Source organism: Episyrphus balteatus, chromosome 3 (genome assembly GCF_945859705.1).
Source record: "Episyrphus balteatus chromosome 3, idEpiBalt1.1, whole genome shotgun sequence".
Taxonomy (NCBI): domain Eukaryota; kingdom Metazoa; phylum Arthropoda; class Insecta; order Diptera; family Syrphidae; genus Episyrphus; species Episyrphus balteatus.
In genome coordinates this window covers 35,726,699-35,741,971 of record NC_079136.1, presented here as the reverse complement: position 1 = coordinate 35,741,971, position 15,273 = coordinate 35,726,699, and the positions used below count along the sequence as shown (strand labels likewise).

The window sequence follows — 15,273 nt, the reverse complement described above, 5'->3', positions numbered from 1 at the left end:
TACTTCACGTACTACCCGATTGTAAAAGATCCTTAGGTCTATTTTCTTCACTCGGAGTTGAACAAAACTTGAGAATTTTTATATTAAAAATTCTCAAGTTATGTTCAACTCCGAGTGAAGAAAATGGACCTTAATCTACCACTAACTCTGTACAAATGTTACTTTTTTTTGGTCTCTACGATTTTTCTCTTAAGAAAAAAAGTTGCATTTTGAACGAGCTATGTCTTTCACTCTTTGGCTCTTTGACCGTCAAAAAATTCATACAAATTAATGTTTTTTGAAAAAAACAAAAATATATATTTTTTCTATCTTCTAGAAAGACACTTTACAATCTCTGTAAGAATTCAGAGCAAATAATCTTCAATAACCCACTATAGATTTAAAATTGTATAACAACTAGGTTATGGTTCAATTGACATTTTTTTTTTGTGATATCTTTTAGAACATTTAAGAAACAACTTTCAACGGAGACTTCGTACTGCATTAAATTCCAACAAATCTAAAACTTGTTAAAGCAAAGGTTCCATGAACTTTTCATAGTTCAAATTCATCATTAAAAAAAAAAAAAAAAATATCAAAGAACTCCACTCATCCACCTCATCAACTCCATACCACATAAAATTCAAATACATATAATACAAAATAGAAAATAAAAATAAACTAAGTATAATCAATACTCACTCTGTTCTGTTGCATTGTGACTTTTCTACATATTTCTTGGACTCGGCTATTGTCGAATCAATTTTGCCCAGAAATTCATCGATGCATTTTCTATTCTCTTCCTCCGGACTCATTGTAACCGAATCCATTGATTTGCTGCCATTTTTGCTTGTGTGATTTTGTTGTGGTGAAGATTGTTCTGTGCTAGCTAGCATTTCGCTACCCGCAATCGAATATGGTCTTGTGGGTAGTGTTTGAGGTCGATCATCTTTCGGATAATAGGGTGATGACTTATCGACGGGTATTAGTAAATATTGACGCAGAAATAAACTATCTGATGCAAATAGACGATTTGCACGACGTATTTGTTCTGTCTGAAAATTAAACAAAAAATATATGAATATAAATTTTAGTTTGAATGCATAACACTCTGCTGCTCAGGTAAATAGATACAATTTTTATTGTTTAATTTGATGATTTAGTTACTAAGCTGTGGAAAAAAAAATGTTGACCTGACCATTTTGTTTTATATTTGGTTTGCGGGCTGTAGGTCCGTATTAAGAAGTGTTTTCAAAAATGCAAGGTATGTATGGCGGGAAAATTGAAATGCTAGTGGAAGTTCGAAGGTATTGTGGAAATTAGTTAAGGTATGATTTTACTTCAACAGGGTACCTCAATCTTTTTAGGAAGTTTATTTACTTTTTATTTCGAACAATTGTACCTATTTAGTTGAAGTAGAGTGTATCAATTACGTATATCAACGTCGATTGACAGGAGATTGAAAATTGTTCTTATCGATGTAATAGTTGTAGTCGTATTAATTTTTTTTTACATTTTATTAGGAATCAATTTCATGAATTATTCAATGTGGCTTAATCTATTACAGCAAATGATTGATATAATATGGTCACGAATATAGCCAGGAAACAAACAAAAAACTAAAATTCACAATTCTGAGTCGCAGGTTCTTGCTTTCATAGTGATTACAGTTGCTCATAAGATTTGTGTCGAAAATGTTGTCATTCAATTATGTCAAACGAAAAAAACATTGGTAATTCTAAAATTTGCCGATAAAATTTTTTAGAATTTCTACATATATATGTATAAACATATTTTCTTTGGAAGGCCTCAGGTTAGATCCTTTACTTTAGCACTTTTGGGTGATTTATTAAAGATGCAAAATCCAAATGGGTTAGGCTATATTTGAAGCCAGAATCTCTTGGGCAGTGTCACTTGTGCTCTATTTACGAGTCTATTATTACTTTTTTTTTAGGATTAACTTAAATTTAATTTAGAAATTACTTTTGGGCCTCTACTAGCGATTTTATAAATACCCCATTTTTATACTTAAGAGACTGGCACATCCCGAAATTGAGAAGGTACTCATCAATACGCAACTTTTGATACCTGTTTATATAAAATATACGTAGAAGCAAAAGTGACAGAACACTCTTTCTTCCCGGAAACTTTTCGTTCACTGCTGCATTTCTGAAAAAATCACTCCCCAGAGAAAGTACTCTCTTCTAAGCAGGGGCAGGAAATCGGTTTTAAATGCATAGGGACAGTTCTATGGTAACTCACGTTACATTCACAAAAATTTCAAATACATTTGCTTGGGAAAATAAAATAAAAGGCTGTTGGTAACTCACGTTACAATAATCGGGCACGATTTTTAAGAGTCCGACAGTATGAAGTTTTTCTCTGAAAGATTTCATATATAAAAAATTACAAGCTTTTTAAATTAGTAACAAAACCAAACATTTGTTCAATATTTCGAGGAAAAATTTGAAAATATTTGAATAACTCACGTTATATTAATTTAGTAACTCATGTTACCTACCATTTACAGTTGCGAAAACAATAAAATGCACGACTGGGTCGCACGAACTTGCTCTTAGAGTTCAAGTTGCTTAAATATTTAAGACTTTTTATATAGAAACTTGGGAAATGTACAGCTGTGTTCAAAATAATAGTAGTGCCTGCATCAAAATAACATTTTTTATAATTACGGTGCTTCTACGGTTAAAAATTTAGTTTCTTTGATGTCAAAGTTTGTAACGGTCAATTACTAATAAATGTATCATAGTTTTAAAATGAAAAAGAAGGTTCCAAATAATTTTTCATTGACTTTTGGTTGTTCTTTCTAATTTGACCTGTTCAAAATAATAGTAGTTAAAGTTATTTTTGAAGAATTTAAAAGCGGTTTATAACATAGAATATTTATTTTTGGTTTAAAAGTAAGTACTCATATAATATGAACAATTTTTCAACAAAAAACGATTTGTTTCGGTTTTAATCTATTTAAAGTTCGAAGAGCAAAACACTGCAGTTCGGATAGCGGAAACTTTTACGAAAGCTGCTTGAAGAAGGGAAAACCTACTTGGAAATTCAAGGTTTTATGAGGATGCTCCCCTGCAATGGTAGCCAATGCAATAAACTCAACGAAAAACCCCAAACGCGCGGTAGAAAAAGAAAAAAGACCGTCGTAGATGACAGGCGTACTGTCCAGATGAGCAAAGTTGAGCCTTCAGCATCGTCGTTTCGAATCCAGAAGGCTTTAAGCCTGGATTGCAGTGCAGTGAACATTCGGAGGCGACTGTTAGAGATTAATTTGTACGCTTGAAGTCCACGAAAAGTTCTGTGAAACATGTTAAAAAGCGTATCCAGTTTGTAAAAGATTACATAAACTGGCCAGCGAAGTAATAGCGTAACATATTGTTTACTGATGCGAGCAAATTTGTCCTCTTTGGTGGTACTGGATCTCCAGAATACGTCCGATGTTCCAAAGTATACGACGGAAAAAGTTAAACATGGAGGGTCGAAAATTTTAGTATTTTAACATATTTCTTTGTTAACAACGGTACTTTATGTGAACTTCAAGCGTACAAATTAGTCTCTAACAGTCGCCTCCGAATGTTCACTGCACTGCAATCCAGGCTTAAAGCCTTCTGGATTTGAAACGACGATGCAGAAGGCTCAACTTTGCTCATCTGGACAATACGCCTGTCATCTACGACGTTCTTTTTTCTTTTTCTACCGCACGTTTCGGGTTTTTCGTTGAGTTTATTGCATTGGCTACCATTGTAGGGGAGCATCCTTATATAACCTTGAATTTCCAAGTAGGTTTTCCCTTCTTCAAGCAGCTTTCGTATAAGTTTCCGTTATCCGAACTGCAGTGTTTTGCTCTTCGAACTATAAATAGATTAAAACCGAAACAAATCGTTTTTTGTTGAAAAATTGTTCATATTATATGAGTACTTACTTTTAAACCAAAAATAAATATTCTATGTTATAAACCGCTTTTAAATTCTTCAGAAATAACTTTAACTACTATTATTTTGAACAGGTCAAATTAGAAAGAACAACCAAGAGTCAATGAAAAATTATTTGGAACCTTTTTTTTCATTTTGAAACTATGATACATTTATCAGTAATTGACCGTTACAAACTTTGACATCAAAGAAACTAAATTTTTAGCCGTAGAAGCACCGTAATTATAATAAATGTTTTTTTGATGCAGCCACTACTATTATTTTGAACACAACTGTAGGTATATAAAAACAAAAACAAAAAAAAAAAAAAAAAAAATTCATTTTTCAAAAAAATAAAACAATATCTGAAATCAAATCGCCCCACAAAACAAGTATGCAGTTTTATTTAATATATTAAGGTGCATTTTTAGAAAAAAAATTTTCAAAATCGTTAGAGCCGTTTTTTAAAAAACTAATTTTTTATAAATAATTTTTTGAAAAAAAAGTTTAAAAATAAAACTGGTATGCCATTTTGTAGAAATAACTAATCAACATCTAAAAACAAAATTTCAAAAAAATTCAATGTCCCGTTTTCGAAAATTTGATTTTTCAAAAAAAAATTTTCAAATTTTTTTTAAAAATCCAAAAATTATTTTTTTCAAAATTTTATTTTTGGCTTATATTTAAATTGTATAAATGCTTTTGTATAAAAAATTTCGTTGAAATACAATAAGTAGTTTTGCAGAAAATCCGATTTGAAAAAAGCGGTCCTATGGCAGGTACCGTTAATAATGATTTTCAAAAAAAAATTTTTTCTTCAAAAGATAGATCTTGTTTAAAAACTAACATTTGAATTTTTTTAACAAAATCGTTGGAGCCGTTTTCGTGAAATTAAACTTTTCCGAAATGTTTGTATGACAGGTACCGTTATTTTTGGTCCAAAAAAATTAATTCCAAAAACCCCTCTGGAGAGTCTCCAAAAACTGCTACATAGCAATTTTGAAGTCAATCGGTCCATCCGTTTAGGCTCTAGTTCCTTATACAGACAGACAGACAGACTGACAGACTGACAGACTGACAGACTGACAGACTGACAGACTGACAGACTGACAGACTGACAGACTGACAGACAGACGGACTTCCGGGACCCACTTTTTTCGCATTGTCTATCATCGTAATGTCATGGAAAAATGTTATCTCAACTTTTTTTTTTTTGTACGAATGCATAACTTGATATATAGTACCTATATCGCAAGTAAAAAATAGATGCATTTTCATTAAAGTAGTTTTAAAATCGAACACTGTGTCACTATTAGATGCATCTTGTGGGCTTGTTTTTCCATCACGTTGATGTGAAATTCTTCTGTAGTTGACAAGCTTATGCTTTAAAATTATTTATACAAATAATCTTTTCTAGCAACTTGCATAAAGAGTTGCAGTTTGTAAATAGTAATTTGCTATTGGAAAATAAAAAAAAGGCTGCATATTTTGTTCAAAATTCGTGTCCACTTTTTCATGCCTATAGATTCCTAAACGGATTAAATATATTCGGGGTGATTTAAATCTCTCGTAGAGCTATCGTCGGATAACTGAAACCTTTCTGATATTTTTCATAAGTTTTTTTGGACATTGCCCATAAGTTTGCAAAGAAATTTAAGGCCGAAATTTTTGCAGGTCATTTTATAATTTAAAAAATATTGATTTACGTGTCATTCTTATTGGAAAAGAACATTATGAGAGATAGCTCTCCACTGAATAAAGATATCCTCGAACGGTTTACTTAATAGCAAAATAAAGTTAAACAAGCTTCAGTCAAAGAGTAACGGAACATTAATTTTATTTCGTTACTTCTCCCCCTCTCATTTCTGCCATGAGTTGATAAACCTGTAGACAATATTATCGCTTATAAAAACATATTTGCACATCCAAATCTAATTGTTGATATTGATATCAAAGAATAAAAACTAAAATATAAATATTCCAACATAAAAGGAAATTTATACTGAAACCAATCAATTTATTTTCATATTTTAATCGTTATGCAAGCCACCAAAGACTACGTAAAGAAAAATATTTGTTTTAATAAATCAAAAAAACTTTTGTCACGCAACAAAGATTTTGACCTTGTGTGTGGTGTGTGAAGTCATGCAACCTAGTCATTTCCACTTAAAAAATAATAAAAAAAGAAGAAACAATTTTTGCAAGCAATCCCGAAATAGATTGTTCATACTATGAAAATTGTGCAATTTTTAACAATGACCAAATATAATGTGATTCACATTCGCATTTTCTTTTTAGATCAAAAGTGTGTCAATCTTAAAAGCTTTTCTTTCTTCAATTTATAACACATAAAAAAAAAACTAGCTATTTAGATAACAACTATACATCTCTATAGTTTCTTTGATATGTCCAAGTAAAGTGATTTTAATTACCTTACCTATATTCCATCAATAAGAATTATACTTTTCTTTAACATTCTTAGCCACTCAGTTTTTTTTTTTTTACTTCCAACATGTACGTAGGTACTACATAAAGGCAATTTAAGGATTCGTAAATAAATCGGACTCGTTATTACAATCAAACATGATATTCTCATGTGAATGTTTAAGTGTTCCATTCCTTTTCTCAAGCTACGATATTAAAATTGTTCTGCGTGATTTTAATGCCAAGCTAGGAAGAGAATTCATCGTTGGAATCATATTTGGAAAACAGTATGCACGACAGTACATCCGATAACGGACATGAAAATCTCCATATCGATCAACCGTCAACCAGATTGACCATATTGCAATCGACGCTAGACATTCCTCCAGTGTTATGGACGTCCGAACGTTTCCATTAGCCAACATTGATGCTGATTACTACCTGGTAGTGGCCAATGTACGAATGTTATTATTCTGACCATCAAGGAAATAATGTGAGGAGTTTTAACGTCGGAAGACTACAATCGCAAAAGAATGCCAGCTAATTTTTTGATCGCGTCTCGAATTACGCGTCTCAAGAAACCATCAGAGATTCAGCTTCCGAAGTGCTCTATTACACTAGGCAACCACAACGAAACCTCTGGTTGGTGATGAAATCGGCGCGCCGCGGCGCTGCAGAAAAGGACTTTGAGATCTACAAAGTAAAGAACGAAGGAGCATCCCTCCGACCTGTCCGAAGTGAAAAAAGTCATATCTAAGGTTGTCCAATAAAGATTCTAGAGCTGAAGGTATTGCTGCCGAGTTATTTAAAGCAGCAGGAGATGACCTGGATGGGAGTATGCACCAACTCATCTGCCGAATATCGTAGTCGTAGGAAACGGGATCTCAGCATTTTATGCCTGATCATCCGCTATAAGATCCTCTCTGCCGTAAGTATATGAACGTCTGAAACTTTTCGTCAACAATCTTATTGATCATTATTTATCAATGTGGCATTAGAACATCTACCAAAAATATTTACACTACGTCAGATCATGGAAAAACCCCATCATCAAATTGATACCCACCGCGTATAACAATATGTATTTATAGAGACAAGGACACTCAACATCGACGTCGTCTAAGGTGGCGCACACAAGTGCAATGGGACCTAAATCAATTTGCCGTGCCAAACTGGAAGCAGGTAGCTAACTACTAGCTTAGGATTGTTGGGTGAAGCTCGAATCCACAATTGATTGAAACGCCGCCTTAAGGCGCTATGGAGCATCCGCAAACAAGTTCGCTTTTGAGGGATTGCCATTCAAGAATCTCACTGTTCTAAAAAGTTCGTCCAGAATTGAGGTAAGACGATGTGCTATCATGAAATTTATTTTTATTGTTTTTGTTTATGCTAAGAACGTTTACATAATAATATGATATACATATGTATGTATATGCCATCACCGAGTATAGAAGTCGTCATCGACTCGAAAAAAACGTCATTATAGACACACATAGAAGACATTTAAGCAGTAAATTGAAGAAACAGAAAAGACTAACTCCCATCATCATTATTTTTTATGAAAAACTTTTAGTATATAAAACACCAAGTTATACAAATTTTTGGATACAGAAACAAAAGTAAATGAAAACAATCTCTCAATTGCTGTTTTATATCAGCATTATTTAAATTAGATGAACCTTCATCTGTATGTGTTTATGTACTTCCACAACACACATTCTAAAATTTATTTGTTTATGACTTCACATACACCCAACAGCGCCGCGATTAAAATAATTCTCATTGCGGCTTAAATTTATTAATTCTCCATCAACTTGATGTGATGAGAAATAAAAAAAATATACATAGTTTAGGTATAGAAAGAGTACCTTTGTGTTTGTTGATCAAACAAGTGTTTTTATCTCTTCATAGTGCATACCTCGTGACTTGCAGTCATTTACTTAAAAAAAAAAAAAACGAACTCCACCTACAGCTACAGCATCAGATAAAAAATCATTTCAACTCACAACACAAACACATTGGAATGGAATTCAGTTTCATTTAAACTTATATAAAAAAATTGTTTGCCTCTCGGAGTATTTACTTCATGAGTTGACCTCATTTTAATCGATAAAGTCGATCATTCCCCCCAAAAATTACAAAAAAAAAAAAGAATCGAAAAAACCAATTCGCAAACAAGATACCCAGTTCCTTGTCCCGAACAAGAGTAAGAGACGTCGACTTTTCAAGAAATGGGTACCTCAAACCTTCAGGTCCGCCGCCCAAAGGAAAGCCTGCCTCATTTTCATTTTTCATTAACTAATAACAGAATTTCTACTCGCAACAACACGAACTTCTTTCCTTGTGCCAGTGGCGTAGATACGGGAGAATCAGGGGGATATATGTATTCCCCCCATTGGAATCGATAATTGTTCAACATAAACAGTTATGAACCAAATAAGTTAAAGAAACGCACTCTGAAATTTCGTTTCTACATCTGTAGGGATCAACTAAAAATTAAATGGACAGAAGTCCTTGACATTGACATTAAACATAAGAGAATAGTGAAGCGACAAAAGAATCGTTCGAACCCTTCCGTTCAAAGTACCGAAAAGAATATTTTCGTGTTACTGTTTTCAATCCTTTTCTCGATTTCTATGTAATGGAGCTTGGAGAAAAATTTACAAACCATGAAAACATACTAAAAAGGTTTTCCGTTGTTTTCAAGGATTCTTCGAAAAAAGTCTATAAGAAAAAATTGAGTGGAAGGGTGTTTTTTTGTGGAAAAGAGAGAGGGGGTGAAGGTCAAATATATAGTGAAAAAAATTGTTTGTGGAATATCATATTATGACACATGTTTTAAAGGCATTTTTTGATGCTGAATCTAATGACATAAAAATAATATCCATACAATTGCTCTAAGAAAAATTATTGGCGATTAAAAACAAAGGTGCTTGTTTTCTGACTTCAACAGGTAAATATTATCCAAACCCATATGAAAAACAAAATTCATTGATGAAATTCGGGATGAAGGCTTTAGATAAAGCTGGGACAAGGGATTAATAAAATTTCTAAAAATATTTTTGGTAAAAGGTTTTTTTTTTATGGGTGAGAAAGTTATCGTAACAGCTGACATACTTTTTATTAATTTTTTAAAAGTGTTGAAAAAGTTTCGTTTCTTAGAAGAGCTAAGAATCTAAAAAAGTCTACAAAATTATCTTGAGTGAAAGGGTTTTTTTTTTTTAAAGAAAAGATGAAATTCTGAATTAATACCAAACACTGGGACAAAAATGTTACACCAACAAAAATTGGTACACATGTTTCATTTATAATAGAAATCAAGAATCTAACAAGTCTATACAAATATTTTAGGTGAAAGGGTGTTTTTTTTGGGAAGTAAGTAAAATCCGCGATAAGTCCTATAAAATCAATGGTATAAAAGTTACCCTTACGAAATTTATTAAAAATGTTGTCTTTCCCATGGGAATTACAAATAAAATAAGTTTATACATTTTTTCATGTGAAAGGGTGTTTTTTTTTTTTTTGAAATTAGGTTTAAATAAATCAAATATAACTTTATTTCTTGGTTCAGAAATCGATTTCTACAAAAAATGCTTTTATGCACATCCGAAACACTTAGGCCAGAAGTAATTTTTGCTTTTGTTTTTTTTTTTGTAATTTTTTTGATATATTACAGCCATAGCATACTGATTGAAAACACCCAAAAAATGCAGAATTATGTGTGTAAGACCACATTATTTATTCAGATTATTCGAAGAGCGTTCTCGGAAATGGCGTTTTGACCTTAATTTATTTTTATTTTTACTTGCGATATAGGTACTATAGGGCAAGTTTAGGATTCGTAAAAAAAATCGAACTCGAGATAACAATTTTACATGACATTACGATGATGGAGAATGCTTAAAAAGTGGGTCCGGCAATTCTGTCTGTCTGTCTGTGTGTCTGTCTCTATCTAGAGCTGCAGCCTAAACGAGTGAAGTGATTTTCTTCAAACTTGTTAGTTAGCAGTTTTTGGTGATTCCCTAGAGGGGAAATTGAAATTTTTTTTTTATGACCAAAACTAACGGTACTTGCCATATAACGGAAATAGAAATGTTAATTTTTTTCAAAAACGGCTCTAACGATTTTGATTTAAATTTTTGTGTGTAGTACTACACATAAGAGCCAACTTTTAAAATAAAAAAAATATTTTTTGTACCGTTATTAATGGTACCTGTCATAGAACGGTTTTTTTCGTTTCTGAATATCTCGTACAACATTAACCCGATTTAAATGAAAATTTTGATACAAACGTGTGTAAGTAAAGATAATATTAAGAATTTAGAAAATTTTCAAAAAACGCATTTTTGGATTTTTAAAAAATATTTCAAAATTTTTTTTTGAAAAATCAATTTTTTGAAACAGATCAATGAAAAATTTTGAAATTTAGTTTTTATGTGTAAATTAATTATTTCTTCAAAATGGCATACCAACTATTTTTTTGAAAAATGTTAAAAAATTATTTTTTTAAAAAACGGCTCCTACAATTTTCGAAAATTTTTTTCTAAAAATACCTTTTTATACAAGAAATAAAATGGCATATTTGTTTTTTTTTTTTTTAAGATAATTTAAAATGGAGTTTAATTAATTATAAAAACAGATTTAATTTTTTTATGCTACTTATGAAATTTCTTCAAAATATCAAATTTTAAATTTCTTGAATAAAAAGCTTTAACATTATAATTACTTTAAGCATAAGAGCAAGTACGTGCGACCCCAGTCGTGCAATTTATTTATGTCACAAAGTAAAACATTTTTTAGATTATATTGTAGTGGGCTCGTTTTTTGATCATATCAGCAAAAAAATAAAATTTTAATCTAAATTTCCCCCTAAACAAGCGTTCCCGTAATGACGGTTAATTGGTGTACGCTACTTTTAAATGAAACTAAAACTAACTTTTAACATACATTTAATATATTTATCTATAAAAATAGGTGTGGAATAATAAATCTACTTAATATAAACTTAAAAAACAGCTTGCAGTACGATTTGTACTTTAGATGATTAAAATATTGACGCTTTAAGAAAACTTTTATTAATGTATAAATAATAATAGAATTTAATTTTTTTGTTAGAGATGTACAAATTTTTTAAAGAATTTTGTGTATAAGTGTTGTGAAGGAAATAAATAAAATAATTGAATTTCAGTTTTTGAGTTATGGACATGTCCGGGAACGTTTTTTTTTTTGGGTATACTAGATTAAATAAAAAAAGAAATGGAAACATTTCTAACGGAAACATATATATTCATAGGTATGTGGCTTGTATTTGAATTGGTTAATAAGAAAAAAATTCCTTGACATTTAATTTTCCACCGCCATGATTTTGACCCATATTCAAATTAATGCGTTATATTATCTTTAAAAAATGTAATTTTTTTATGGCATACATAATAAATTCAATGAAATTTTGTTATTTTATTATTTTTTTTTTTTTTATTACTATTAAACTTTAAAAAAAAGTGAGCAAACTAAATCTATCTTCCCATAGCGAAAACCTATCTACGCCACTGCCTTGCTATGCTCGCTATTGCTCGATTCGCGTCAGCTTGAGCCATAAAAAGAGAAATAACAAATTGCTAAGCGGAACGGAGTATGTCTACGAGTCTAGGCAAAGGCATGAAGTAAAAAAATACAAAAAAAAAAAAAAAATGTGAAAACAAAATAAATCAATGGTCTCCATGCAAACACCTCGGCAGAGTTTGGGAGAGTTAGGAGGAAGAAGAAAAGTAATGTGGTTGATGATTGAATGGAATGGATGATGATGATGGTCAAGTCAACATTGTTTCAACTTTATCCATTTAATTATAACAAAAGCTTACAAATGCAACTAAAAAGAGTGATGAAATGGGAACTTACCGTGCATCCATATTTAAGGGCAATTCCTTGGAGTGTATCAGTTTTCTCGATGTCATGCTTAACCAATGTGTCGTTGTTTCTCATGTGATTACAGGTACTGCCGTATTTTTTCAGAGATCTCGCTGACTCACGAATTGATTGTTTTTCATTAAACATGTAGTCTTCGTCCATGTCTTGTACGATCTCTGTGAACTACAAATAAAACAAAAACACACAAAATAGAAATCAGTTTCACTCGTAATTCCAATGCAAAAAGTAGATAAAAAAAATAATATGTAAAAAAATGAATATTTTATTGTATACAGTTAGTTTTAGATATATTGCGTTTTTGTGTGTTTCTAGTAAAATTGATTTTATTTGTTTTTGTGATGTAAGATTTAAAATAGCTCTTACCTTCAATTCTTAAAGTAGAACAAGATGTGCAAGTTTGATTAATTAAGAAAAAAAAAACTCTAGTGCTAGTATAAATTGCGATGAAGACTATTATAAATTTGTTTGGCGTAATCAGAAGAATGAAAAAAATAAATTGTAGAAAGTGTATCACACCGCAACAACAACGAGAGAAGGAGGTTGACAGTTTAGTGACTGGTGCTAAAATCATCTATCTACTACTACCTGAAGCAAAAAAACGAAAGCAAAATAAAAATTTCCCTACTACTTTTTTCAGGCAGGTATGTCAACTGTCAAATGTGTGACAAATGTCAGATGTAGGGAAATTCATTTTGTATAGTTCATTTTTGTAGGATGAATTTTGTTGTGGGGCATTGTTTGATGGAGCACTGCCAGATGAAAGAGAAAATATTATTTTAATTGTTAAACAGAATGCAATTTTTAATGAAGTGTATATTCATGTAACATTGTAAGCTGTTAACAAATGCGGTAAAATAATGCGAGTCAAAATAACGAAACACTTAAGTATTACCAATGAAAAGTAAATACGTGGATAATATTGCGATACTTTTGATTTTGAATATTTATTTCAACAAATTTTGAACAATTTTGATCTTCATTATGGCTCTCATTGTAAAAAAAAACACATATTTCAAATGAATTTGTTTTCGAGGATTTTGGTATTTCATCGCTCGATGCAGTTAAGCATTAAACACAAATGCATATGGTGCTATAGAAAATATAAAAAAATGCTTCGTGACAACTTCACCCTCATTTGAAATGATAAGTTAATTTATCAGAAAAATTCACCAATGAATGTTATAATAGGGGTATTCATGAAACGGTTGTAAACTTAGTAAACCTGGTAAAGTGGTAAATGTGTCAAAATGTTATATGGGTTAGACCTAGGTGTTTGTATATCATATTTACCTTTTCATCAGGTTTACCAAGAGTTTACACCGTTGCATAAATACCCCCCCCCCCCCTATTATCTGTTGTTTTCACTAGAGCCCAAATGATACAAAAAATTAAAATTTCCAATGTCAAATGAAATAATTTCGTTGGTGCGAAAAATGCAACATAATAAAAATTTCGTTTAATAGTGATGCAAATATTAAGTCATTCAAAAACTACTTTAGCCCTGTTCCTTTGGGAGGTGTCAAAGTACTACTAGAAGTTTACTAGCGATTATCAATTAAACGCACTTCCAACCAATTTAATACAAATCGTATCTACTCGGAAAGAAGAGCATGAGTAGATGATATCTAGTACTAGATTAACCAAAACATCTATTAGTAGTAAACTACCACCTCCAATGGAACAGGGCTTTTAAAACAACTCCTAGGCTCAATTTATTCATTCCCCATTATATTTAAAGTCGCCATTAAAAGTTGTAAATCTGTCAAATCGCATTCGAATTTGAAAATTTTTCGATTTTTAATAGCGACTTTAATTTTAATGGAGATTCAATAAATTGGGGTATAGTGAATTTTAGAATGAAAGTCGACTCTTTTATAGTTTGAACCTATCTGGGGCGTACTTAAAAGGCACCACACCCAGGTAAAGAATGATAGGAATAATTTGGTAGTTTCACTACGCACCCTGTTTTGAGCTTAAAAACGAGAAATACGCTATCATCTTGTTATTATTTTATTATATATATTGGTGAACGAGTTAAGGAATTGGTAGCCCAACTAACAATTTTGCTTTTATAAAGTTTTATAGATGCTACCGTTGCTTCTATAAAGCTTTATAGAAGCAAAATTGTTTGTAGGGAGGTTCAGAATAAATTAAGGGATTAACTAACTTTTTAGTTCATTTTCGGGTGTCGAATGCCGTGAATGTGAGCAAACATTAAAATGACCTCTGGGTATATTAAAGATAAAAGTGTAACATTTTAAAAGATTTATGGCCGTAAGTCAAAAGCAGACTGATTTTTAACTTAGTAAATTACTAAAATGCCTTTAACATTTTACTAAATCGTTTAAAATTTTGCACCATACAGACTATATGCATACAGAGAATTGCCGATAGTTTATTCGAGTTGGACTGGTAGTTTTTAACACAACAAACGTTTTTTTTCCAACTTTTGATCGGCCTATATTGTGCGCACTTTCATACATTTTCATACTGATAAAGAGACCTTTCTCATGTCGCTATGGCTATAACTTTTTTCGGTTTCAATATCTGTGGCAACAAGGAAAAACAACATAAGTCAGTTTTTACAACTTTTCAGGAGAGCGTTTTGAAAGTTTGGCTTCCCATAAGAAGTCAATGCTAGAGTCATTTTTCTTTTACCTGTAATTCATAAACCGCTTAAGATAAAAATACGAAAAAAATATGGTAGATAGAATCGCTTATTGTGCATCAGATTTTGTGAAAATCTCAATTTCGACATAAGTTGACTTATGTTGTTATTCCTTGTTGCCACAGATATTTTATAGGGAATATACACATATGTACCTACATATTAATAATGTATTCGCGATTCTTAAAAAATATATTGTCACCATTATAATGATAATGTTTTGCGAGTCCCTTTTTTAATTTTAAAATTTTGTCCATCCAAAGGGTTAAGTATGACAATTCTTTACTTTAATTCAAAATAACTGATTACCCAGCAATTATGACACTAAAATCAAGAACACTC

The 15,273-nt window shown here is 31.2% G+C and overlaps 1 protein-coding gene across 1 annotated transcript in view; it reads right to left on the bottom strand.

Annotated features, from left to right (window-relative positions):
• The window catches only part of LOC129913536 (lysM and putative peptidoglycan-binding domain-containing protein 2), a 35,908-nt gene that overhangs the window by 2,444 nt on the left and 18,191 nt on the right, over nt 1–15,273 (bottom strand). Inside the window, exons 2-3 of the mRNA XM_055992268.1 lie at nt 12,234–12,425; nt 682–1,034 (exon numbers count right to left, since the gene is read on the bottom strand). Coding sequence (XP_055848243.1) covers nt 682–1,034; nt 12,234–12,425 — 545 coding nt within the window. The remainder of the gene's footprint in view (nt 1–681; nt 1,035–12,233; nt 12,426–15,273) is intronic.